General features: G+C 43.6%; 1 protein-coding gene across 2 annotated transcripts in view; it reads right to left on the bottom strand.

Annotated features, from left to right (window-relative positions):
- Nucleotides 1-27,218, bottom strand: part of MCM3AP (minichromosome maintenance complex component 3 associated protein) — a 51,316-nt gene extending 24,098 nt beyond the window's left edge. For both annotated transcript variants that reach the window (XM_025863398.2, XM_025863399.2), the window contains exons 1-16: nucleotides 27,041-27,218; nucleotides 25,277-26,587; nucleotides 24,490-24,713; nucleotides 22,118-22,196; nucleotides 21,738-21,882; nucleotides 20,026-20,216; nucleotides 17,278-17,417; nucleotides 15,474-15,671; nucleotides 14,886-15,154; nucleotides 13,746-13,908; nucleotides 11,535-11,695; nucleotides 10,424-10,665; nucleotides 9,916-10,121; nucleotides 8,651-8,751; nucleotides 3,444-3,575; nucleotides 2,924-3,037 (exon numbers count right to left, since the gene is read on the bottom strand). In XM_025863398.2, coding sequence (XP_025719183.2) covers nucleotides 2,924-3,037; nucleotides 3,444-3,575; nucleotides 8,651-8,751; nucleotides 9,916-10,121; nucleotides 10,424-10,665; nucleotides 11,535-11,695; nucleotides 13,746-13,908; nucleotides 14,886-15,154; nucleotides 15,474-15,671; nucleotides 17,278-17,417; nucleotides 20,026-20,216; nucleotides 21,738-21,882; nucleotides 22,118-22,196; nucleotides 24,490-24,713; nucleotides 25,277-26,525 — 3,614 coding nt within the window. In that variant the 5' untranslated portion in view covers nucleotides 26,526-26,587; nucleotides 27,041-27,218. The remainder of the gene's footprint in view (nucleotides 1-2,923; nucleotides 3,038-3,443; nucleotides 3,576-8,650; nucleotides 8,752-9,915; nucleotides 10,122-10,423; nucleotides 10,666-11,534; nucleotides 11,696-13,745; nucleotides 13,909-14,885; nucleotides 15,155-15,473; nucleotides 15,672-17,277; nucleotides 17,418-20,025; nucleotides 20,217-21,737; nucleotides 21,883-22,117; nucleotides 22,197-24,489; nucleotides 24,714-25,276; nucleotides 26,588-27,040) is intronic.
- Between the last annotated feature and the right edge of the window lie 6 nt (nucleotides 27,219-27,224).

The raw sequence follows: 27,224 nt of genomic DNA on the forward strand, positions 1-27,224 counted from the left end.
GAAATAAAGACATCCAAATTGGTAAAAAAATAAGTAAAACTGTCACTATTTGCAGATGACGTGATACTACATATAGAAAATCCTAAAGACTCCACCAAAAAACTATCAGAACTGATAAATGAATTCAATAAAGTTTCAGGATATAAAATTAATACACAGAAATTTGCTGCACTTCTATACACTAATAACAAAGTAGCAGGAGAAATTAAGAAAACAATCCCATTTACAGTTGCACCAAAAAAAAAAAAAAAAAAAAAAAACACCTAGGAATAAATTTAATCAAGGAGGTAAAAGACCTATACTCTAAACACTACAAAACACTGATTAAAGAAACTGAAGATAACACAAACAGAAAGGTATTTCACGCTCATGCGTTGAAATAATTAATACTGTTAAAATGTCCATACTACCCAAAGCAATCTACAGATTCAATACACTCCCTATCAAAATACCAATAGCATTTTTCACAAAACAAAAACAAATAATCCTAAAATTTGTATGGAACCACAAAGACCTTGAACAGTCAAAACAATCTTAAGAATAACAAAGTTGTTAAGTATCACAATCCCAAATTTCATAGTATGCTATAAAACTATAGTAATCCAAAATAGTATGGTACTGGCACAAAAAAGAGACACAGAGATTAATAGAATAGGAGAGAGGGCCCATACCTAATAGCCGATTGTCTTTAAACAAAGGAGAAAGGAATATACAATGGAGAAAAGACAGTTTTCAACAACTGGTGTAGGGAAAACTGGAGAGCTACATGTATGGGAATGAGACTATACCGCTTTCTCACACCACACACTAAAAGAAACAAAGTGGATTAAAGACCTAGGTGTGAGACCTGAAACCCTAACACTCCTAAAAGAAAACATAGGCGCTATCTCTTGGACATCAGCCTTAGCAAAATATTTATGGGTATGTCTCCTCAGGCAAAGGAAACAAAAGCAAAAATAAACTACTAAGATTATACCAAAATAAAAAGCTTTTGCACAGTGAAGGAAACCATCAGCAAAACAAAAAGGCAACCCAGTGAATGGGAGAAGATATCTGTAAATTACGTATCCGATATGGATGGGGTTATTATCCAAAATACATAAAGAACTTACATAACTCACCACCCCCCCCCAAAAAAACAAAAACGTTTAAAAACAGGCAGAGGACCTGAATATATATTTTTCCAAAGACATATATATGGCCAACAGACATATGAAAAGATGCTCAACATCATTAATCATCAAGGAAATGTGAATCAAAACCATAATGAGATATCACCTCAGTCAGAATGACTAGAATCAAAAAGACAAATAATAATGTTGGCCAGGATACAGAAAAAAGGGAACCCTTGTCTACTATTGGTGGGAATGTAAATTAATACAACCATTGTGGAGGGTGCCTGGGTGGCTCAGTTGGTTAAGCGACTGCCTTCGGCTCAGGTCATGATCCTGGAGTCCCGGGATCGAGTCCCGCATCGGGCTCCCTGCTCGGCGGGGAGTCTGCTTCTCCCTCTGACCCTCCCCCCTCTCATGCTCTCTCTCTCTCTCATTCTCTCTCTCAAATAAATAAAATCTTAAAAAAAAAAATACAACCATTGTGGAAAACAGTATGGAGGCTCCTCAAAAAATTAAAACTTAAAATACCATACGATCCAGTAATTCTACTACTGGGTATTTACCCAAAGATACTGAAAACTAATTTGAAAAGATACATGCACCCCTATGTTTATAACAGCATTATTTATAAGAGCCAAGATATGGAAGCAACTTAAGTATCCACAGATACATAAATAAAGATATGGGGTGTGTGTGTGTGTGTGTGTGTGTGCGTGCACGTGTGTGTAATGGAATACTACTCAGCCATCAAACAAGAGTTAGATCTTGCCATTTGCAACAACATGGATGGACATAGAGAATAATGTGCTAAGCGAAATAAGACAGAAAAAGACAAACACCATATAATTTCACTTATATGTGGAATCTAAAAAACAGAACAAAGGAATAAACAAAAACAGACTCTTAAATACAGAGAGCTGGTGGTTGCCGGAGGAGAGGTGGGGGGTGGGGAATGAGTGAAAGAGTGAAATGAAGAGGACTAAGACCTACAAACTTCCAGTCAAAACATAAGTAAGCCACAGAGATGAGAAGTACAGCATAGGGAATACAGTGAGTAATAAACACCGTAATAATGTTGTAGAGTGACAGACGGTGACTGCACTTATCATGGTGAGCACTGAATTAATTTATAGAACTTTTGAATCAATATGTTGTACATCTGAAGCTAATATAACATTGCATGTTAATTATACTTCAATTTAAAAAAAGAAATTAATAAAATTCTTAAATGAGATACCTCAAAAAAATCTTTTAACACAGGAAACAAAAGAAAGGATCTTCTACTTGAGAAAAACTAACTGTAAATACCTGAGTGCGTAGAAGACTACCCATGAATTATTTTGCTAACAGACACTTCCCTACAACAAGTGCAGGATCCACAATGAGGTCAAGAGTGTAAGTGAGGCCCTCTCTGGAGGCAACACACACTCAAGAACAAGAATGGCATTTTACTGTTTGGCTATCCAAAAGATATGTTCCTTGTCAAAGTGAAACACAGCTATGGGGCACCTGGGGGGCTCAGTCGTTAAGCGTCTGCCTTCAGCTCAGGTCATGGTCTCAGGGTCCTGGGATCGAGCCCCACATCGGGCTCCCTGCTCCGCGGGAAGCCTGCTTCTCCCTCTCCCACTCCCCCTGCTTGTGTTCCCTCTCTTGCTGTCTCTCTGTCAAATAAATAAAATCTTTAAAAAAAAAAAAAAGTGAAACACAGCCAGCCTGAACTGCACCAGCCTGTCCACAGTGCCTCAATAAACCCCTTCTTTCCCACCACCCCACACCCTTGAACTACAAGATACCAGCACTTCACTTACTTCAACTCTTGGGAGCAGGTTTTCCTCACACATTCTGTCACGACAAGTTCTGTGAGCTCTGTAGCCAGGCCCTGGCTCAGCTGAGTTAACACCAGTTCTCTCTCTTGTTTCAACCTAAGGGTAAAAGGGAAAAAAAAGCACAAGAGTAATGTTTAAGAATAAAAATAAGTGTCAGCACCCTTCCTGACCTCGAAAGTTGGGATTTGAGTTGTGCTGCCTAAGCCGGCAAGCCCACTCCTCTGATGCCACCAGACAAGCCACACAGCCACACACACTCCAGCTTCCCTGACCACCACCCTTCCCCCCTCCAGCTATGGGGGAAGGCTGCTGCTCACAAGGTGGGTGTGGGCCTCAGACCCCCACCCATTACCTAGACTGCAGTGTATGAGGGCGCTGGGTGAACCATGGGTCTGATGCCAGTGCAGTGGACAACAGTAAGAGCATCCCAGGCCAGGGAAGGTTCTGTCCCGTGTCCACACACTCCGACCTCATGTGCACTGTAAGAACAAGACACACTCACCTCTCCTCTTCAGCCTGCCGCCTCTCCTCCTCCTTTCGCTCCCTTTCCTTAGACACTTCTTCAGCTGCAATGTGCCTCAAAATGCCTGTGGTTGCAGCTGTTAATAGTTCCTCCATAGCAGCACTGGAAACACTAGGCAGAGAAAAGTGAGTATCATTCTAAATAAATAAATAAAAGCCAAGCAAGCCGCATAACTAAACTTCTAATATTGGCTAGGAAAAATATATATTTGGCTTTTAGCATAAAAATTAAGATCATGTCTAAAACACACAATCTATCAAAACTGACTCATGTAGAAACAGAAAATGTGAATAGACCTATAACTTATGAGATTGACTCAGTATTCATAAACCTCTCCCAACAAAGAAAAGTCCAGAAACGCATGGCTTCACCGACAAATTATATTAAACACTTAAGAAAGAACTAACACCAGGGTGCCCGGGTGACTCAGTCGGTTAAGCGACTGCTTTCGGCTCAGGTCATGATCCTGGAGTCCCGGGATCGAGTCCTTCATCGGGCTCCCTGCTCAGCGGGGAGTCTGCTTTTCCCTCCGACCCTCTTCCCTCTTGTGCTCTCTCTCATTCTCTCTCTCTCAAATAAACAAATAAAATCTTTAAAAAAAAAAAAAAAGAAAGAACTAACACCAATCCTTCTCAAACTCTTCTAAAAATGTGAAGAGGAAGAAACACTTTCTGACACTTCTGTGAAGCCAGCATTGCCCTGAACTGATACACTGACAACAAAACCAGACAAAGACACTATAAGAAAACCACAGACCAATATCCCTTTAAGGATAATGGTATCAAAATCCTCAACAAAATACGAACAAAACAAAATTCAGCAATATATTTAAAGGATTATAAAAAATTACCAAATGGGATTTACTACTAGAATGCAAGGATAGTTCAACAAATGGAAAACAATGTAATACAAACATATTAATAAACTGAATGGAAAAAACTCACATGATCATCCTAATTGATGCAGAAAGAGCATCTAACAAAATTCAGCCCCATTTCACGATAAAAAGCACTCAAAAAACTACAAAAAGAAAGGAATTTCCTCAGCATGATACAGCCTGTATATGAAACAACCACAGCTAACATCACATTCAGATGTGAAACACTGAAAGCTTTTCCTCTAAGACCAGGAACAAGACAAGGATGCCCTATTTGCTGCTTCTATTCAATACTATATTGGAAGTTATAGAAAAATAAAAAACATCCATAACTACAAAGGAAGAAAAAAACTGTTATCTATTCATTGAGGACATAATCTTGTATATAGAAAAACCTAAGAAATCCATTCAAAACCTATTAGAACTAATAAACAAGTTTAGCAAGATTGGAATGTAAGGATCAAAAAAATCGGCGGTTCCTGGGTGGCTCAGTTGGGTTGGGCATCTGCCTTTGGCTCAGGTCGTGATCTCGGGGTCTTGGGATGGAGCCCCCATGCTCAGGCTATCTGCTCAGTGGGGAGTCTGTTTCTCCCTCTGCACCTCCCCCCATGCTCTCTCTCTCAAATGAATAAAAATCTTTAAAAAAAAAATCAATTGTATTTCTACATGCTAGCAATGAACATTCTAAAAGTGAAATTAAGTAAACAATTTGATTTAAAATAGCACTGAAAAGAGTAAAGCAATTAGTAATAAATTTAACCAAGGAGATGAAAGACCTATACAATGAAAAGCAGAAAACATTGCTAAAAGAAATAAAGGATGATCCAAACAAATGGAAAGAGAGCCCATTGTAGATAGAAGACTTTTTTTTTTTAAGAAATCTACGCCCAACATGGGGCTCAAATTCACAACTCCAAGATCAAGAGAGTCACATGCTCTACCAACTGAGCCAGCCAGGCGTCCCTAGACTGGAAGACTTAATGTTAAGATGTCAAAACTACCCAAAGCAATCTACATACTCAATGCAATCACTATCAAAATCCCAGAAGTATTTCTGTAGAAATAGAAAAACTCATCCCAGGCGCGCCTGGCTGGTTCAGTCGGTTAAGCATCCAACTCTTGATTTCGGCTCAGGTCATGATCTCAGAATCGTGAGATCCAGCCCCAGGTCAGCCTCTGCGCTGGGCATGGAGGCTGCTTAAGATTCTCTCTCTGCCCCCCACCCCCGCTCACTCGCTCGCTCTCTCAAAAAAAAAAAAAAAAAAAGAAAAAGAAAAACTCATCCTAAAATTTCATATGGAATTTCAAGGGACACCAAATAGTGGAACATTCTCGAAAAAGAGAAACAAAGTTGAAGGACTCATGCCTTGTGATTTCAAAACTTACTACAACTTACTACAAAGCTATGACAATCAAAACAATGTGGTACTGGCGTAAAAACAGACATATGGACCAACAGAGTAGAATAGAGAATCCAGAAAGAAACCCTCACATATATGACCAGTTGATTTCCAACAAGGGTGCCAACACCATTCAAAGAGGAAAAGACAGTCATTTCAAAATACAAAGAATATATACAAAAGAATGGTGTTGGACCATATATGAAAATGAAACCAACATGGAACAAAGATCTAAACTTAAGAGTTAAAACTATAATTTTCTCAGAAGAAAACACAGGAAAATATTCATAACATTGGATTTGGCAATTTCTTGAATATGAAACCAAAAGTACAGGCAACAAAAGAACAATTAGATAAAATGGACTACATAAAATTTAAGACTTCTGTGCATCTCAGGACACTATCAAGAGAGTAAAAAGACAATCCAAACAGAAAAGACATTCCCAAACAGAATAGGAAAAAATGTTTGAAATCATGTATCTGAAAAGGGATTAATATCCAAAAAATAAATGAACTCCTACAAACTCAACAACAAAAAACAATTCAAAAATGGGCAAAGGACATACACAAAGGCAAATAAGCACATGAAAACAGGCTTAACATCATTACTCATTAGGGAAATGCAAACCAAAACTACAAGATACTACTCTGCACCCTTTATGATGACTACAATAAAGAAAATTTTAGGGCGCCTGGGTGGCTCAGTTGGTGAAGCGTCTGCCTTCGGCTCAGGTCATGATCCCAGGGTCCTGGGATCGGGATCAAGCCCCACATTGAGTCTCCTGCTCAGCAGGCAGCCTGCTTCTCCCTCTCCCTCTGCCTGCTGCTCCCCCTGCCTGTGCACTCGCTCTCTGTCAAATAAATAAATAAAACCTTTAAAAAAAAATTTTTTTTTGAAGATGATACTGTATATTGGCAAGAATGTAGAGAAAATGGAACCCTTGTGCACTGCTGGTGGGAATATAAAATGGTGCAGCCACTGTGGAAAACAGTTTGGCAGTTTTTCAAAAATTAAAAAAAAGATCATATGATCTAGTAATTCCACTCCTAGGCATATGCCCATAAGAACTGAGAGTAGAGACTCAAATAGTTATTTGTACACCAATGTTCACAACAGCATTATTCACAATAGTCAAAAGGTGGAACTCCAAGTGTCCATCAACAGATGAATAAACAAAATGTGTATATACATGTGTATATGTGTTTATACAGTTTCCCCTGAAAAACATGGGTTTGAACTGCACAGGTCCACTCACACATACAATACCGTAAGTGTATTTTCTCTTCCTTACGATTTTCTTAATAACATTTCCTTCACTCTAACTTACTTTACTGTAAGAATGCAGTATATGATACATACAACATAAATAATATGTGTTAATCGACTATTAATTGCTATTAGCAAGGCTTCAATAGGTTATAATTACTTAAGATTTTAGGGAGTCAAAAGTTATACTTGGATTTTCGACTGCACAGGGGGTCAGCACCCCTAACCCCCCCACGTGGATCAAAGGTCAACTGTATACTCTAATGGAGTATTATTCAGCCATAAAAAAGGAATGAAATGCTAGTATAGGCTATAACCAAGATGAACTTGAAGACATTTTTGTGTCAAAAAAACCCAGACAAAAAGGACAAATACTGTTATGATACCACTCATGTGAGGTACCTAAAAGAGGCAAACTCATAAAGACAGAAAGTAGAATAGAAATTACCAGGAGCTAAGGAAAGAGGAGAATGGGATATTATTATTTAACGTGTATAGTTTGTTTGGGATGATGAAAAAGTTCCAGAAACAATGGTGATGAATACACAACACTGTTAATGTACTTAATGCCACTGAGTCGTATGCTTAAAAATGGTGGTTAGTTTTGTTATGCACATTTTATCACAATAAAATAAAGCCAATGGAAATTGTATTTTTAGTTCAACCAGAAAGTATCTGACTCCAGTAAAAGAAAATGAATCAAACCTATTGAAAAGATTTTTTTAATAAAAAGATGACTTTAGAGTCATGTACATTTATACAGGTGAAATTATACTTTTTAATCAGTGTGTGATTTCATGTGTAATAGGATTTTTAAAACATGTTTGAAATCCTTAAAATAATCTGATTTACTAAATCGATTAGCTTTAATTAACTTTAAATAAGTTGTTTAAGTCTTAGAAAGATTTTGATTATTAAATTTATTAAGACTAGTTATTTAAAATGTTAGAATCAGATATGAAATTTATAACTGTAGTTTGAAATCTCTAAAGAAATTTCATCATGGTATAAAATGCAAATCATGTAAAATGTTTAAAGGGATTTAATCTGTTAAATTTATAAAGTAAAATTTAATCCAAGATCACATAAAGTGTTTTTGATTTTTAAGAGAATAAACAAATTTTTATACTTTACCATATTTTAAAGGCATGTTCAAAGTTTAAGGAAAAACATGTTTTTAATTTACAACTTTAATAAACCTAACATTGCTCAAAAAGCACAAATAGGGCGCCTGGGTGGCTCAGTTGGCTAAGCGACTGCCTTCGGCTCAGGTCGTGATCCTGGAGTCCTGGGATCGAGTCCCGCATCGGGCTCCCTGCACAGCGGGGAGTCTGCTTCGCCCTCTGACCCTCCCCCCTCTCATGTGCTCTCTCTCTCATTCTCGCTCTCTCAAATAAATAAAATCTTTAAAAAAAAAAAAGCACACACAAACAGAAACTTCATGCCAATGACAAAGAGAAGGTCAGGAACACGACACAATCATACCCACCTAGAGGACAGGACCAACAGTTAAGCCTGTACAAATGGGCAGCTGCAGCCTCCTGTCCAAGACTGAGAGCAGCTCTCTAAGAAGAAACACGGAGGGATGGGGAACGGCCCCAGGGAGCAAACAGCTTCACAGCAGGTAGGGCACTGCACTTACCCCAGAGCTGTATTTGCGAAGGCCGCCCCAGCGGCACCAACCTCCTCACAGTCCCTCTGAAGAACCTCCTGGATGAGCTCATCTACTACCTGAGCCAGGTCCTAAGGAGAGGACAGATCGGGGTCACAGCGCCAGCAGTGAGAAATACTGCCTCAATCCAAACTGAGCTTAAAACCAAACAATCTAGCCCTACAGCCTAAGGGTACTGAAAACCTTCACGGAGGGTGAGAACTTTGGAGATGGTGTCACGGAGCATCCCCCCGCCCCAGGGCAAAAACATCCCTTCACAACCTCATCAGTGGACACTTGTCTGAGGGAATCTGGGAATCAGCTATGCTGCTTCTGGAAAGGTTTCCCGCTAATGAACGGAGAGAAGCCTTCATGAAAGAACAGGGCAAGCCTGCTGCCTGCTCAACACCCTTCCATGCCGCCCCCCGCACCACATCCAACACGGTCAGCTTCTCTAGCCATTCTCACGATCCTCTCAGGCCTCCCTTAACGCCCCAGCACCGGCCCAAGCAACAGGGTTGGCGAGCCCAATCCCACAACCTATGTGGTAGACAGGCCTTGTTCAACCCCATCGGAGGGCACACAGTGCTGCCTGGGGCCCCACATGTCCCTAGTCAACACGTCTACTGGCTCTCTCAAGTGAGCAGTGTTGAATATCACTCAGAGCAGAAAGTCAGGGGTGCAAGATGGCACTGGGACAGGAAGCAATGAAGTGCTGTCCTGACGACCATGACAAAGATGGGGGCTCTGCACTGAGCCTGCGGGGTCAGCCCCAGCTCTGCCACCCGCAGTTGAAGGGCTGCAGGCAGGGCCTCTCCCTGGACCTCTCGTGGGAGACCAGGCAACACAGCCCAATCCATAGGGCAGAGGGTGGTCCACAGAGACCCACGTGTCTGCAGAGCCCTCAGTGCAAGACAGGACTTCCTTCAGCCCTCACGTTATGGCCACAAAAACCCTGCCACGCCTTCTCCAAAGTCTGAGCTGTGGCCCTTTCAAGCAGACACAGGCAACAAGCTAGGTGGCCTGGTGCAGCCCTAAGCTCGGAGCCCCAGGCACCTTGTCAGAAAGACAAAGGCTTAAGCCTCCACAGCCAGGGTCCTGAGACCCGCCCCAGCTGGCACTCAGAACATTTTAGAGCCACACACTCAACCATCTCTGTGGGTTCGATCTACAGACAACAGTCAGACTGGACGTCAGACACTCTGGTGACACTTGTACCACGGGCTCCTCCGAGCCTAACCTGGAAGATTCCTTACCGCATCAGAGTACAAAGGTACAGGCCTTGGAGGAAGCAATTCGGGCTGCACAGGGGGCTGGAAGAGGCTAGGCGCTGTGCTCGGGGTCAGTGCTGGGAGGTGAGGCAGAGAAGCTGGTGTGGGTGCAGGGGTGGGAAGAGGCTGCTGGAGGAGAGCGGGCGGCGGTCCATCTGCCTCTGCCTCACATGCCTCTCCTTTCCCCCCACCTGGAAGGGAACAGGCAAGTGCAGGCACTTAAGACAAGCCCCGGGCACCCACAGTGACCCTAAGGGCTGGCTACCCTCCCGAGCAATGTCACAGGGGACAGTGTGTGCTTCACCAGTGGGAACCAAGCACCGTGACATCAAAGAGCCATTCAGGCCATTCTTGAGAGGGGAGAAATATCTGAGCACTGAGCCAATACCCACCTGCCCCACCCCCATCCACAAAATAAAACAGATGCTCCTACCTCCAGAGAGGCTCTCTGGAGGGGCAATGCTACTTCCCTCATGCAACTGCAGCTTCTCACCTACTGTGTCCGAGCTGGGTCTCTGGGTGCCCACAGGCAGCTCTGCAGCCAGGCTCTCCCCAATGTACTTGTTCTGGGAGTTGAAGCTGCACACGGGAGTATGACGAGGGATGGGGGGCAATGGCCCTCCATTCACAATCTCCCCAACCGACACAGTCAGCTTCCTGGTAATAAACACCGACTTCCTGGCCTTGGATAAGCCCTCTGGTTCCAGGAACGAGGACCGGTTCAGCTCGACACAGCTATACCCAGACCACAGAGAACCCAGAGAAGCGTTACACAGGTGAGAAGCCAACTGTCACCTTCTCAGCGCCCAGCAGCAATGCTGGAAGCCCTGTGCCCGTCACTAGATCACCCCACAACCACATGTAAATGAAGAGGGAGGCAGTAAAGGCTGATCTGGTGTCCCAGCCCACAGTACCCACAGCTGCCAGCCTGGACGTTGCCCTGTGACATGGGAGCCTCCTGGCCTACTTGTACACAGCCCTACGTGGAACAGCACACACCCGCATGCTCCTATCTCATTCCAAAGCTGCATGTCTCTGTGAGGACAGGCCTGCAGGAAGCAGACAGGAAGGGGCTGGCAATGAGGAGTGAAGAGGAGGGAAGGGCTAAAGAAACAGCAACTTGGAACAAGACATGGCGCACGTTATGCTGCCATTTACGGGGAGAGGGTCCATGAGTTTCATCAGGTTCTTAAAACACTGACTCCAAGCAGCACAGAAGCCCCTGGCCTGGCCCACCAGTGCCAGTCTGGGCCACCACAGGTCGGCAGTGGTAGTCACTGGCCAGCAGAAGTCATCTTTGAGAGAAAGAATAAGGAAGACCCTAACCTTTACCTTTAATTTCTTCAGTATCTTGTGAAAAGCACTGATTTTAGAATTGCAAAGAAATAGGTCTGAACGCCAATCTGCTAACGAGCAGTGTCTGATCTGGGGATGCTCCCCAGCCATTCTGAGCCTTGCTGTGTTCACCTGCACCCCAGGGAGGCAGCATGCAGAATGGGCCCTCTCTGGGGCCTGGCACGTAGCTGTACTTCCCAGCCCTTTATCAGAATTAAAAGAGAGAAAAAAAAAAAAAGAGAGGTCCCACAGCCACCCTCTGTTCTTACCCATCAGAGACAGTGAGACCATAGTAGTTCAGGAAGTCTGTGGCCTCGTCACAGTCTCTGAACAGCAGCATGCGCACCACGCCATCCAGGGGAAAGACAGTGGAGCGTTGCGTGCTCACAGTGTACGCGATGTTGAGCGCTCGGAGAGCATCTTTGCGGATCTGAAGAGAGAAGCTAAATCACTGCAGTGTTAAGGAGCCAGTCATTCCGTGACCACAAAATGCCACCGTGGGGGACAGGGTCCTGCTACTGCTCAGTCCCTCTGGAAAGCAATCTGGTACTAAGAGGCCCAAGCTTAGCAATCACCAGGGGATTTGCTCAGCAGAAGATGCCCAGAAATGCATGTGAAACAGTCATACACAGGAACGGTTAGGGACGCCTGGGTGGCTCAGTCGGTTAAGCGTCTGCCTTCGGCTCAGGTCATGATCCCGGGGTCCCCACATCAGGCTCCTTGCTCAGCGGGGAGCCTGCTTCTCCCTCTGCCTGCCACTTCCCCAGCTTGTGTGTGCACGCACGCTCTCTCTCTCTGACAAATAAAATCTAAAACACACACACACACACACACACACACACACAAGAAACCCTAGAAGACAAGTCATCCATCAGCAGAGCATGTGGAAGGTCAACTGTGCACTATCCACTTGACAAAAAGCTCTGTGGCACTAAAAATTATCACAGAGATGATAAAGTGCCATGAAAAAATGCATAAATGGCATGAAATTCATAACAAGTACTTTAAAAAAAGAAGACAGGAAAAACAGATAAATGTTATGTGGGTCTAGGACTCTCGGTGACCCTTGCTTCCTCTTGCAGTGTTCTTCAATTCCAACAGTATTTATCAAGTATTTACTTCTCTTCTGGCATTGTTAACGTGCAGCACGCAACAATGAACAAAGCAAAATCCCTGCCCCCAGAACTGATGTGTTAGGGAGAGACCAACAACGAACAAACTGAACCTGTGAAATACACAGTACATTTAACAGTGACAGTGCACCAGAGGAAGGCAGAGGAGGGCAGGCAGGCAGGGTGGGCTCTGCTGAGAAGGTGGCAGCCAAGCCAACACCTGAAGAAGGTGAGCACCATATGGCTCTGTGAGGAGAAAGAACAGCAGTGAGAACAGCAAGTGCAAAGGCCCTGAGGCAGTAGTGGGCTGGGGCTGGAGGGACAGGAAGCATCACAGCAGGTGGAGCTGAGCAAGGAAGCCTACGGGACCACGTCAAACACTGCGTTTCTCTAAAGCACTTAGATGTCTTTTTTGTTTCAAGTTATTAAAACAGGCACAAATAGCCAACATTCTAAGAACATCACATAATCATTCTGAAAATATTAGCTATTGGTTTTATTTATTGAATGTCCTGAGTTCCCCAAATGGCACGTTGTTAAAAATCTTTTCATTTGTTCCAGAATTTCAGTGCTATTGGCAATTATAAGATACAATGAACACGCCTGAAGAAGACCCTCTGCCTGGGCTATGACCGTGGGCTTAGTCACCGTTTACCAAAAGACCTGATGTGTGACCAAAGAAGAAAAACAACCTGGAGTCACAGAACCAGCTGACCAGGTCCTAGGAGCGCCCCCCCACACACCCTCACCCCCGCGGCCTCCTCCCCACCTAGAGGACCCCTTGCAGCTGGGGGGCAGCACAGTGCATACACTGTCAGGGGGCTAGGGCTGAAGACCTGACTTGGGGAATTCTGAGACCAGGCATTCATACCCTATGTAAAGCACCAGGTAAGACATGGGTCTTCCCCAGGTTTGAAACCCCAAGGTACAGCACAGTACTCAACAAGGAGTAGGCCCTTAAGATATTTATTGAAATGGATTCAGCATCATCAGGTTCACTCCAAAAATTCAGATTAATAACACTTAAGAATTTTTAAGTCAGGGACTTTGCATGTGCAATTTTTGATTTTTGGTTTGTTTCCAAGGAAAATGATAGTGCTGAACTCAAGTCATATTATTCTAAAGAGATTTCTCCGATCTAAACCTAACAATAGTATTTTCCATCATACAGCTTTTTCCACCAGCGGTCCATGGAGCCAGCCCCTGTGACACACGGTAATGCGGCAACACCCTCAGGGAGTGGGGGTGCAATGCTTACGAGAGTTAGCCTGGGACCTGCTAAAATGTTCCTGGAATAGAAAAGCACTTAAATACCAAAAGTAACGATCTGGTTTCTTCCAATTCTTCAAGTATAGCTACATTACTCACCTGATTAAAGTAACAGTGTAAAAGACAAGCATTCAGATAAGACGCCAATTGGACCAGTTTGAAAAATCTCACAAAATTATTACTGTTCAATGCAGCAAAGGCCTGAACAGCAAATTTCACTTCAGAGGAATTTCTAACAGCAGGATGGAACTGTTGTACTTCTCTGTTAATTAAAGGAGACAAAATCGTTAGAATTTTTTTTGTTTTTGCCTTTTTTTTTTAAGTAGGCTCCAGGCCTAGCACAGAGCCCAACAGGGGGCTTGAACTCACAACCCTGAGATCAAGACCTAAGCTGAGATCGAGAGTCAGATGCTTAATCGACTGAGCCACCCAGGCGCCCCCAATTTTATTTTTAATTAGACAAAATGTCCATGAAAATAGATGTGATTTAAAAAAAAAAAAAACTAAATTTTAACCATACTGAGAAAGAGGGACTTAATGGTGACGTCTGCCATTCTGCTCAGTTTACTAACTTCAAAGTTGCCGCTGTTGAGCTGGATTGGGAACAACGGTGCTCTCTAGATGGTAAATAAACAAATTTAAGCAAAAATCAATTTAAGAATTGATTATCAAAGAATTACTTTAATGCCAAATGACTGCCAGCTGTTTTTGATGATGATGACATCTAAAAAACAAAATTTAACTTTGTTTTGCTTTGTAAATAAACAGTTGACTGAATCACTCAAGAGAGATGCCTATCGGGGCTCCTGGGTAGCTCAGTCAGTTAAGCATCTGACTCTTGGTTTCAGCTCAGGTTGTGATCTCAGGGTCATGAGATCAAGCCCCATTTGGGCTCCCCACTCAGTGGGGAGTCTGCTGGAGATTCTCTCTCTCCCCTCTGCCCCTCCCCCCACTTGCACGCTTTCTCTAAATAAATAAAATCTTTTAAAAAGGGGGGGGCACCTCGGTGGCTCAGTAGGTTAAGCGGCTGCCTTTGGCTCAGGTTGTGATCTCAAGGTCCTAGAAGAGAGCCCCGCATCTGGCTCCCTGCTCCTCCCTCTCCCTCTGCCCCTCATGCATACACACTCTCTCTCTAATAAATAAATAAAATCTTAAAAAATACAAATAAATAACGTCTTAAAAAAAAAAAAACCTGCCTTTTCATATAGCTTAGGCTAGCTTCCAAATCTGAAAATTTACCTTAGGATGTCCCCCTTGTTGAGATTGAGCAGAACATTGTAGCCCTGGAACTCGGCTTCACTGGCACAGAACACACCCTTGTTTCTCAGGTCCTGGTACATCTCCTTCAGACTTTGAAGGCACTTGGTCATGTTCTCATTATTGATCTTGGCATCAAAGGAGGACATGGGCTCCTCACACATGAAGTGGGCACAATGGATATGGAACCGGGTACACTTCTCAATCAGGGACACCGTCACAGGGTCACACAAGTGCTGCTGTGTGATGTCCTGGCCACAAGCAAGAGGGAGTATTACACACACACCCCTTACATATATACATGTCTTATATACACACAGATTACACGCATGTATTTCCACGCACTGGGAACAAACTATTAGAAGAATCGTGATTACCTGAATTTCTCGTATGTCAATTTCAAACAAAGCCCATGAAGCACATTTTAACAGGACTTTGTAATGATTTTAAATAATAGCTTTTTTTTTTTTTACACAGATGAAATATAACTGAGTAAAATGAAAAGAAATCTTGCTTCAACTTGGGGATTCACATGCATTTTCTAATTTTCTGATCAGAAGTGGCTGATACCTTCCGTATGCCCCGTGTGCGGTTCCACACGAAGTCATACCAGTCCCGCAGGCTGCCCTCCTTCTGGTCCATGATCTGAGTCACCAAGTAGTCCATGGTCCTGCTGAGCACCGCTGAGGGCCGCAGCTCATGCGGGAGGGGCTCTTCCTGGTCAGCGGAAGAGCGGCTGTACTCCTTCACAGCGGCCGCATGGTCCACCTGGGGACACACAGTCGGGGCAAAGAGCCGGGTGTCAGGTGCTGGGCCAGCCTCCCCACAGCTGTGCCTTAAAATGAGGAGGAAAATCACCCACATACTCATACAAGATCAATACTACAGAACACAATTTTAAAATGTAAAATTTGTTTGAAGATAATGATCAAAATTCAAAAACAAACAAGAAACTTGTTTTTGGCAAACACAACAAGGAACAAAGAAGCAGAAGTAACATGAGTGGGGGCGCCTGGCTGGCTCAGTCAGTGGAGTGTGAAACTCTTGATCTCAGGGTTGTGAGTTCCAGCCCCACACCGGGTGCAGAGATAACTTAAAAATTAAAAAAAAGAAGAAGGAATGTAAGCAGAGCTATACCTGCACGGTTCCAAGGGCAGAGGTGTGACAGGTAAAGGACTCTGAAGCACTGTAACAGACCTCAGCCACACTCAAACACCGAAGTTAAGGCCACACAGACTACAAAGGAAATGGAGACAGCAGCAGGAGCCTCGCAGGGCATAGGCCTGGAGCTGTCCCACCTGCAAAAGGAGGCTGAAGACATGTGGCCAAGGGCAGAAGACCAGACGTCCACAGGACTGAGCCCTGGGCCTCCACTGTAAGCCAGCATGACCGTCTCCTAAGGCAGGAGCCTCTGCTGTGACACTCCTGCCCAGCTGGGGACCCCACATTGGGCAAGGGCAACTTAAAACCACCACCCAAGGGGCACTCAGCTGGCTCAATCCATGGAGCATGTGACTGTCGATCTAAGGGTTATAAGTTCAAGCCCCACGTTGGGTATAGACGTTAGTTAAAAATAAGATCTTTAAAAAAACCAATAACAACAAAAAACCCCCACCAACCAAGAGAGAAGTCCGTAAGCAAAATTAACAAAGAGGAAAAAGGATCTAAAATGATGCAGATTTCCCAGGGAACAATTGGGAATATGCATTGGCACACACATGTTCAGGAACCTGAAAAAGGTCACACCCTTTGATGCAGTAACTTAATTCTTAGGATCTATCAAAAGGAAATAATCTACATACCTTAGACTTGTTATACACAATACGCCCAACAGAATTATTAATGAAATTTAAATATCTAGTGATTGCAAAATGGTAAGTTTTGACAGAGCTACCTAATCAAATAATAGGCTGTCATTTAAAAAATGCTGACAGAGTTTATCAGAAAAGAAAATTTGATACTATTTTAAATGAAAAGCATTCAGAATTGCATCTAGAGCATCTCAACCGTGCAAAACACAAACACAGAAAACGATAGGAAGAAAATTGTGAAAAGAAAACAGAAATGAAAAGAAACTTTTAATCTATGAAACAAATCTATGTCTACAGCTATACCTTAGAGTACCTTGGGGTCCAGTTATCCTATACAAGACTATTTAGTACACACCTCACAGTACAATTTAATATGAATGTTAATAGTAGCCACCCTCTAAATCCCTGCCACCCTCTAAAAAGGTAAATGCCCAAATCAAGTATCAATATGTCCCAAAATTATAAAAGAATAAGCCCCCCCTCCTTTATAGACCACCTCCACCCTGAAGATTAATTACGGACAGCGGCCTAGAGAGGAACCCCACGAGGACACGGGGCTCCACCTGGTCAGTCCCTGGGACCACTTCAAACACGCTCAGCTGGCTCCGGGTCTCCCGCATGTACCGCTCCTTTTCAGGACACATATCTGGGCACGTCCCAACAAAAGTCCTCGCTTTGTCCAGGTCGGTTCTTTTCACCCGAGCTAAATAACAAGTAAAAAGTAACATATCACAGTTACTATGATAATAAAAGGAAAAATAAAACTAAAGGCAAATGCCACACACAAATGACAAAGTAAAGCGCTGGGCCTAGAGAAAGGGAAGCATGGCCTATCACGTCAGGTACCAGGGCACCCAGAGGCCTCATCCCCTCTCAAAAGCCATAGGTCTGCACTGCACGATGCAGCTGGGGGGCACCCATCTCTGTGCATGGCTCCATAGCGGCCTGAACGATAAACAGTCATGCTGCAGTATGTTTGTTAAAAAGACCAATTTGCTAACTGTAAATATTCCAAACATACTAGCGCTCTAAAACTCAGTACTTCATCGCTTCCATCTCATCCTGTTGTTGATAGAACAGGAATCACCTAAGAGAAGACCTAAGAGAACCTGGGTCCTGAATATACTACTCTTACTTCCCACAGAATTAAACAGTTACAAAACTATCTTTTAAATGAGATGGATTACAACAACTTCAAGCTCAAAATACACACACCTTATTTTTATCTTGAAAAATTTCAATACCTACTAATTTATTTGGAATATAAAAATCACCATTTCAATGACATAATGTATGACAACAGCTTTTATTACCATGTTAAGGAAGCACTGTGATTATTCCACTTATTCACAGCTTCTAAAAAGAGGAAACTCCCACAGCTAAATTTCATTTAAAAAAAACTTTGCAGGGGCGCCTGAATGGCTCAGTCAGTTAAGTGTCTGCCTTCAGCTCAAGTCATGATCCCAGAGCCCGGGATCAAGCCCCAAGTCAGGCTCCCTGCTCAGTGGGGTGTCTGCTTCTCTCTCTCCCTCTGCTGTTCCCCCTTCTCCATTTCTCTCTCTCGCTCTCTCAAATAAATAAATCTTAAAAAAAAAAAAAACTTTGCAAAAAAAAAGCACAAATACTTTCTCCTTTTATGTGTGGTCATTGCACATATTTTTTTTTAAAGTTAACAGAATACTTATTTTTTGAATAGGTAATATATTCACATGGGTTATATTCCAAAGGTATAAAAATTTCAAAATAGACCCCCCCCCAACCTTGCTCCCCTCTCTGAGACAACGTGAACAAATCTTTTCATACCTCCAGGACTACTTTATGTACCCACAGACAGGTACACTCACATACGTATGGACACGCACACTTACCCCCTTATTTATACACAAATGGTAGCATACTACATACTCCCACACTATGATTTTCTACTTCACAATAAATCTTCATTTTTTTCCATAAAGAAACCCCAGTCTTCTTTCAGACTGTTTAGAATCTTGCTATGTGGACAATCAATTCCCAATCTTTGTCACCAAAAACAACCTTGTATGTGGAACACACACGTGTGCGTACACACACACACACACACACACTTCTGGACGTGGGATGCTGGGTCAAAGGCACAGGCTTTCCTGAGGCTGAAAGATACTGCCAACCTGCCCTCTACCGTAGGGTGCCGCCGTCCACAGCCGGCTCAAGGATGCAGCATCATGGTGTAACGGGAGAGGCCACCTCTGCGGGGTAACTAGCACTGCTGTGTGTGACGGGGTGAGCACCTTTCCATATGGTCAAAACCAATTCATGACACAGCTGACTATGGAACAACACAGGTTTGAAATGTGCAGGTCCACTCATACACAGATTTTTAACAGTCCTGTAAATGTATTTTCTCTTATCATTTTAATAACACTTTTTCTCTAGCTTAATTTATTGTAGAAATGCAGTATATGATACATATAACACACAAAATATGTGTTAACTGACTGTTATGAGTAAGTCACCAGTAGGCTGTTAGCAGTTAAGTTTTTGAGGAGTCAAGTTATATGTGGATTTTCGACTGCAAGGGGGCTAGCACCCCTAGCCTTGTGTTGGTCAAGGTCAGGTATACTTCCTTTTCTGTAACTCTTCTGACCCCCTACTCATTTCTCTATTGGGCTGGCCTTTTTCACAATGACTTCCACAGTACTTTCTATACCAGGAAAATCAGGCCTTAGTGATACGACTTACAGATTTTTCTCCTGGGTCGACATTTAAGTTTTATTTGTGGGGATTTCTGTCAAACTGAACATTTGGATTTTTGTTTAATATATGCTTTCTGAATGTCTAAAAATGGCCCTTTAAAATGTTTAATTCAGGGGCGCCTGGGTGGCTCAGTCGTTAAGCATCTGCCTGCAGCTCAGGTCGTGATCCCAGGGTCCTGGGATCTAGCCCCGCATCAGGCTCCCTGCTCAGCGGGAAGCCTGCTTCTCCCTCTCCCACTCCCCCTGCTTGTGTTCCCTCTCTCGCTGTGTCTCTCTCTGTCATGTAAATAAATAAAATCTTTAAAAAAAACAAAAATAAAATAAAAATGTTTAATTTAGGTCAAGGTTTATGGATTTTCTTCCAAAAATAAAATTAAAGACATATCTACATTATAATCCATGTCTACCATCCCCTTGGGAAACCAGTACACAGGAAAGATTATATGCAGGGCATTGGAGGACTCAGAGACTCGATGACAGTGGAGCCCTATGGGCAGGGGTTGCTCCCTCCTCCCAGCTCCCTTATCATGACCTTAGCCAGGTCTCTGGACCGCTGCTGAGGTGCGCCCACCATACCTTGCCGCATGATCCTATCCCTCTGGTCAAGCAGGCGGTACTTCTCCTCAGAAGTCTCAGCCACGGTGCCTATCAGGCTGCTGAGTGATGATACACATGGCCCGAGACCCTCAGAGCCCTCGGAGCCCGAGTCAAAAGGGTCGCCCTCAAACTGATGGGTCTTTAGAAGACTTGGCTTCTTCACTGGAGAGCTACAAAGAAAGTAACACATCAAGGGCCTTGCATCCATCAGGTGCTTCTATCACTTCTACTTCTGAATGCTTCCACCAATCAAGACTTTCTGCTCCTCCAAAACTGACAAACTACAATACTGACATGAGACAAGCCCTGACAATGCTAGTGATGAGCACAAACATGATACTCTTGTCATTCACTGTGATTTTAAAATATTCCATACTTTTTGGGCACCTGGGTGGCTCAGTCGGTTAGGCATATGCCTTCGGCTCAGGTCATGATCCCGGGGTCCTGGGATCAAGCCCTGCATTGGGCTCCCTGCTCAGTGGGGGGTCTGCTTCTCCTTCTGCCCCACCACTCGAGCATGCTTGCATTCTCTCTCGCAAAAAAAAAATAAAATCTCAAAAAAAACAGACTAAAATAAAATATTCCATACTTTTTAAGAATGAGATGAGCCCATTTATACAGCTGAAATGAATATCCATAGATCTGTATCTCAAAAAAATGAAATTCAGCTTGGGATTTGAAAAAAAAAAAAAAACCACACTTTAACACCATGAGGAAATCACATGCCTACATGTTTTCATACATCACTTCACTCTGGTAGAAGGATGTACTAAACAGAAATGAACAATGTCTCTGAGCTTCCCCATTTTCTAGTTGGCTTTCGATATCCGGTGAACTCCAATGTTGAAGATATGACTGAGTGGGAAAGTAAAAAGCAAAACAAATCAGCAACTAAAGTGCTAACCGTGAAATGAAAAGTGACAAAACAATATACTAACCAAAATACCTGAAGGATAAAACAGAAGGAGGCTGTGAGGAGGTGGGGTCATGCAGGAAGTTGGGGGCTCTGGGAACGATTTCCATTCAGATGGGGAGGCCATGTGAAGCACACACCATGTGCCCACTCCCACCTGAGAGCTAGACCCCTGGCTCCCCAGCTATCGTGTGGCCGAGGGAGACTGCCTCACCGTAATAAGCTGGACCTACAGAAAGTCATACTGGAAACTGCTACAAGGAGCTTTGAGGAACACTTGATTATAGCCAGTTAGACCTCTTTTTTTTTTTTTTTAAAGATTTTATTTATTTATTTGAGAGAGAGAGAATGAGAGATAGAGAGCACGAGAGGGAAGAGGGTCGGAGGGAGAAGCAGGCTCCCCGCTGAGCAGGGAGCCCGATGCGGGACTCGATCCCAGGACTCCAGGATCATGACCTGAGCCGAAGGCAGTCGCTTAACCAACTGAGCCACCCGGGCGCCCGCCAGTTAGACCTCTTAAGGGAAAAAGTCCTCCTTATACACTGATACACATCAAGCGCATGGGACACGGGACTGAGTGAGACAAGCCAGAAGCCCAGGGGCTCTGTCTAGCCGTCTCCCCCTTGCCCTCCCACCATGCCCTCCTCTCCCTCTCCCAGTCAGTCCCCCATTCCCCCTGCTCAAGGGTCGGCGTATCACCCACTTCCCTGCCATGCTCTGGCACGACTGCTGCCAAGCGCACAGAAGTCGAAGCACCCACAGGAAGGACCGGCCGCACCTTTTACTCAGGAGGGTGCCAGCTGCAGCCCTCACCACAGGCTTGCCAAGAGGAGAGTGCTGAAAGGGTGTGTCCTCAGGGCTCTGGGTGGCTTCGCCGTCACCCGGCTTCTTCTCCTTCACGGAAAAGGGTTTCTTGTTGGGACCTGAGGACACAAAAGCACAGTTCATGACTCACAAATCACTTGATAGTGGACTTTTTTACAGTGTTTGAAGAAGTAATACTCTCTTAATTGTCACAGGACGTTCCAGAGGAGCCCACAGAAACACTCAGAGACAGAGGATGCACTGACAGCCAGCCCCACCCTGGCACTGGCGACAGCTCGGAGGGTGTGGTACACAGAGAACTGGAGACTACACCAAGAGTAACTGCAAACTCACTTATTTTCTTCTTGTGCCAAAAGATAGCCATGTCTTTATGCAAGCCTTTCCCCTTCTTCCTAGCCAAGGCTGCAGACACCTAGAAAACAGTCCACAACACAATGTATGAGGACATCAGGACACCAAAGGAAATGAGATTAAAACCAAATGCAGTAGCAAACCTCTGCACCATAGAGGTGCCTCCGCCCCCACATGTTCTGACCACACAGTCGGCCTCCAGACACGGCAGCCACAGTCCTCACCTCCCTTACCCATCTCACAGGCGTGGATTAGCTCTTCTCCTTTTTGAAAGTAATGACTTTACAGGGATAGAACCCATAGCTTGGCCTTGTTGGCGTTTGGTGAGATGACTCTCACCATCTGACTACACAAACAGTAATGGAAAGGTTGCCAAGTCACACTTGAAGACAAAAGGAAGACAATGATACACATGGGATACAATTTATCACAAAACCAACTACATTATTAGTGTACCTACAGGCATGCCTACAAAAATGTCTAGAAAAATACACACCATACTGGGTAATGGTGTTTGTTCCTGGGTTACGGGAGAGATGAGGGTAATAAGGGAACCTCAGCATTATACGTATCAATGAACTGCTTACAATGACAATTTACATATTTATTACATAAATATTTTTTAGGATTCAGATAGAAGTGCAAATACATCTCAATAGCCAAATAACTTAAAAAACAAAAACAAAAAATAATGCATATGAGCCAGCAATTCCACTCCTAAGTATATACCCAACAGAATTAAAAGCAGGGTGTTGAGATATTTGCACACCACATTCATGGCAGTATTATTCAAAATAACCAAAAAGTAGAAATAACCTCTGTCCATTGACAGATTAATAAACAACATGTAATATATTGGAACATTATACTATACAATGGAATATTATTCAACCATAAAAGGAATGAAGTACAACCACATGGACAAACATTGAAAACATGATGCTGACCGAAATAAACAGGACAAATACTATATGATTCCACTTAAAAATAACTTCTAGAATAGGCAAATTCATAGAGACAGAAAGTAGATTAGAGGTCACCAAGAGCTGAAGGAAGGAGAAAATTGGAAGATATTGCTTAGTGGTTAGAGTTTCTATTTGGGATGATGAAAAAGTTCTGGAAATAGACAGTGGTGATGGTTGTACAACATTGTGAATGTAATTAATGCCACTGAATTGAAAAAAAAATTAACAGAAAGGAATAAACGTCCAGAGCCCTAAGGCTATGCATGTATTTTGGCACAGAACTTCAGGAATTTAAACAAAGGATATAAGCCAATCAGAAATACATACACAAAATGTCCACAAATAGAAAATCCGCCAAGTAGGTAAACAGGAGAGAATGCCATGTAGCACCTAACAATCTTATTCTAATCTAGGCTATTTATTGATTTCAGAAAATACTGAAGATTGCTACCCGGAAAGGTTACCAGACAGCATCTGCGGTGTGACCCCATTTGTGTAAAACCAACATGACTACATACTTGCAAAGATATTACCCCTCCCATAGATTTGTTTTATTCTCCTACATTAACAGGCTATCCTTTTATCATTTAAAAAAAGTATAATGACATGCTTTCTACTTTACAAATTCTATAGAACTTTATTTTTCCCCACAAGAATATTCAGAAAAAACGATAAAGATATAAAGCTACATCGTGTGAATGGCCCCCGTATGCACACACCCTCCAACCAGTGTGTTATGCATGTGTGTGTGGATAAATCGAACAAGTAACATCAGTTATCTCTGGAGAACGGGACTACAAGGGCCCTCTACTTTGTCTGTACTGTTTGAATGTTTACAGTGACTATGTACTATGACCAAATAAAACAAGAAAACTCAATTTGGAAAAAGTGCTGTGTGATTACAGAGCCACTCCCATGCATTTCAGAGGAATCTGACTCATGGAATCACTCACCCAGCATTTCTAGAACACTGATTCAGTAGGCACTGCAAGCTTTCCATGAATAACTCCAAGTTACAAAATAAATAGTGCTATTCCAGCCTAAGTTAAGAATAAGATATTCGAGTGCTTGCCCAAATTCTAGCAAATAACTGATAGATTAAAAAATAGGTTTTAGGGCGCCTGGGTGGCTCAGTTGGTTAGGCGACTGCCTTCGGCTCAGGTCATGATCCTGGAGTCCGGGGATCAAGTCCCATATCGGGCTCCCTGCTCAGCGGGGAGTCTGCTTCTCCCTCCGACCCTCTTCCCTCTTGTACTCTCTGTCTCTCATTCTCTCTCTCAAGTAAATAAATTTTTTAAATAAATAAATAAATACAAAATAAAAAACAGGTTTTAAAGTGACAAAATTCAAATTTTTTTCACTCACGTTAAATTTCTTGGAAATACTCACATGATCAAAAAAATACACCACTGCAAGCTTTTTGCTGCGCCTGGTATAGATACGCTGCACTTTAGCAATTTTACCGAAGTGGTTCTCCAGAATGGTTCTGTCATTGAGACAGTCAGGGATGTTCTTACACTGGATTGCTGTAATTTCAGCAGGAGACAAGCCCCCAAGACTGTCTGCGCTCTCGCTTCTTTTACTTTGACGTCCAGGTGTTCCTCTTAGAGAATCTAGGGATCAGAGAACGGGCACAGAAATGTATCAGATGGGGCGCCTAGGTGGCTCGGTCAGTTAAGCAGCCAACTCTTGATTTCGGGTCGTCATGATCTCAGGGTGGTGAGATGGGGCCCGTATCAGGCTCTGAGCTCAGTGGGGAATTAGCCTGCTTGCGATTCTCTCCTTCTCCTTCTGCCCCTCCCCCTACTCGTGTGCTCTCTCTCTTAAACAAATCTTTAAAAAAAATGCATCAGATAGAACATTTCAAAGTTTATGTATTTATTTATTTTTAAATAATCTCCACATCCAATGTGGGGCTCCAATTCATGACCCTGAGATCAAGAGCCACATGCTCTTCCAACTGAGCCAGCCAGTCGCCCCTCAGACGTAACATTTCATATAGGAGGCACCACCTATGCAAGAGCAAAGGAAATGTTCACGTAGGACATGCTCTTGGTATGTTAGAATTCCTAGTGTTTACAGAAAATTTACCAACAACATCAAACTAAGACCCAGGGAAATTTACCAAGAACCTACCAGCAGCATTTACTGGATGGTGCACATACAGAGGGCTCACCTTCTTTTTTATCTCTACTTTCAGTTTCTTCCTCTTTATTCACACCGGGGAGCCGGGAAGGTGCCAAGACAGACTGACTCCCTCCTGGGATGGCCATGTGGTCATTTTCCCCAGATTCGGCACAGCCCATATCCTTTTTAGATTCCTTATTGCCCAGACGACCTACTTCTTTATTGCTTTTGAAGACATCTTGTATCGTTCGACCAAACAAGGTGCCTCCCCGGGGTCGATTCAGGCGGACAGGTCGTTTATCTGGAGGATGATCTCCCCTCGACGGAGCATCCAAGTCTTCGGCTGCATCATGGCCATGTCTCCTTGGGGAGCGATCCTGGTCCTCTTTCCTTTTCAGTCCTTTCATGAGGCTGGGAAGTGGCTCCATTTGGGAAACACGTTCTTCACATCCTTGTCTCACACCTGTTTTGCTAACTGGGAATGGTTCACCCAGAGGCCCTGAAGATATGGGGAAGTTAGTGAAGCTACTATTAGAACTTCCAAATAGTGACTTAGAGGCCCTCTTCTCTTCCTCATTTTGGTTTGACAAAGCAGAGGTAAAGGCAGATGATGAATTATTACTATTGACTGGTTTTGAAAAGGTAAAGTTTGAATTGGCAGCTGAACTGCTTGTCACCTGAGGAAAAGAAAATGGAGCCAGTCCTCCAGGCCCACTACTAATTGGGTGAGAAAATGTGAAAAATCCAGAAGTAATTGGGCTCTGAGTTTTCTCTGGCTCAGATTCAGCCCCAAATATTGGTCTAAACACGGAATTTTCCAGAGGCTTAAAGCTAAACTCTGTTTTCGCAAAACCAGAGCTTGCTATTTCCCCAGTTTCTGGTCCAAACGTAGAAGTACTTGGGAAAGCCCCAAAATTGGGTGATTTAAAACTAAATCCTGGGTTTGCAGGCACACATGAACTTGAAGACCCAGAGGCAGCTACAAAAGCTGGAGTGTGTTCAAGTCCAGAAAAGAGTCCAACATTTGAGGTTTGGGAGAATCCTAATGTTTGTGCTGAAGAAGAAGGACTTACTCCAGAAGATGTAGGAAAGCTGGCTACCTGTGAAAATCCTGAGGTTTTCCCAGATAACGTATTATTTTGACCAAAAGGAGAAGGCTGACCAAATCGAAATGGTGGCTTAGCCTGAAATGTTCCTATGGAACCACTGGTAGATGCTGGGAAAACCCCAGGCTGCTGCCCACTAAAAGGATTAGTGGGGTTCATCTTCTGATGAAAGGCAGTAAATTCTATGTGCATACAAGTAGTCTTCTTAAAGAGTCTGTTCAGCGAGGGAGCTCCCCCTCATCCTCACGGTAAAGCTGGAAGACAAAAATTCAGATCATCACGGTCACGTCCTGCTGAAGACTAAGAAGAGAATTTGTAATCGCATGTCACACGCCAGGGAAACCAAAGGGCTAGGTATTATTTTCTGAGAGCCAGTGGGGTGTTTGGGGGGGGGGTGCCTAGGGTAGAGGGTGGAAGATTAAATTACTTTGTTACCGCAGGCTTAAAGCGTCATCCTTTAGACTAAGAAAAAAATTGAAATTATTTTACTTAATTGGTAAATGGCACGAGAAACCTCAAAGATCCATGAGAAAATTAATGCAGTCACACTTTCAAAGAGAGGAGTTTCTCCAGCCTTCAATCTCCGTAGCCAGAAAACTACAATGTAACGCTGTTAAGAACATCAGTGTTTCAGTGTGTCCTCCTTTCTTTCTCTTAAGGTTTACCCCTCCTAGCAATCCCGACGCCCAGCGGGGGCTCGAACTCACCCCGAGATCGAGAGTCCCAGGCTCCACCCACTGAGCCAGCCAGGCGTCCGTCAGCGTTTCCTCCTCGTCTCCCGGGAACCAGAACCCAGGTAGAGCAGTACACTGCGCGGCTCTACCGGAGAAGACCCCCGAACTGGCGCAAGAACCGAGCGCCCCCGCAGAGGGGCGGCCCCCTGACCGGGGG

Source organism: Callorhinus ursinus, unplaced genomic scaffold (genome assembly GCF_003265705.2).
Source record: "Callorhinus ursinus isolate GAN/ISIS: 27379988/994484 unplaced genomic scaffold, GSC_fseal_2.0 scaffold98, whole genome shotgun sequence".
Lineage (NCBI taxonomy): Eukaryota > Metazoa > Chordata > Mammalia > Carnivora > Otariidae > Callorhinus > Callorhinus ursinus.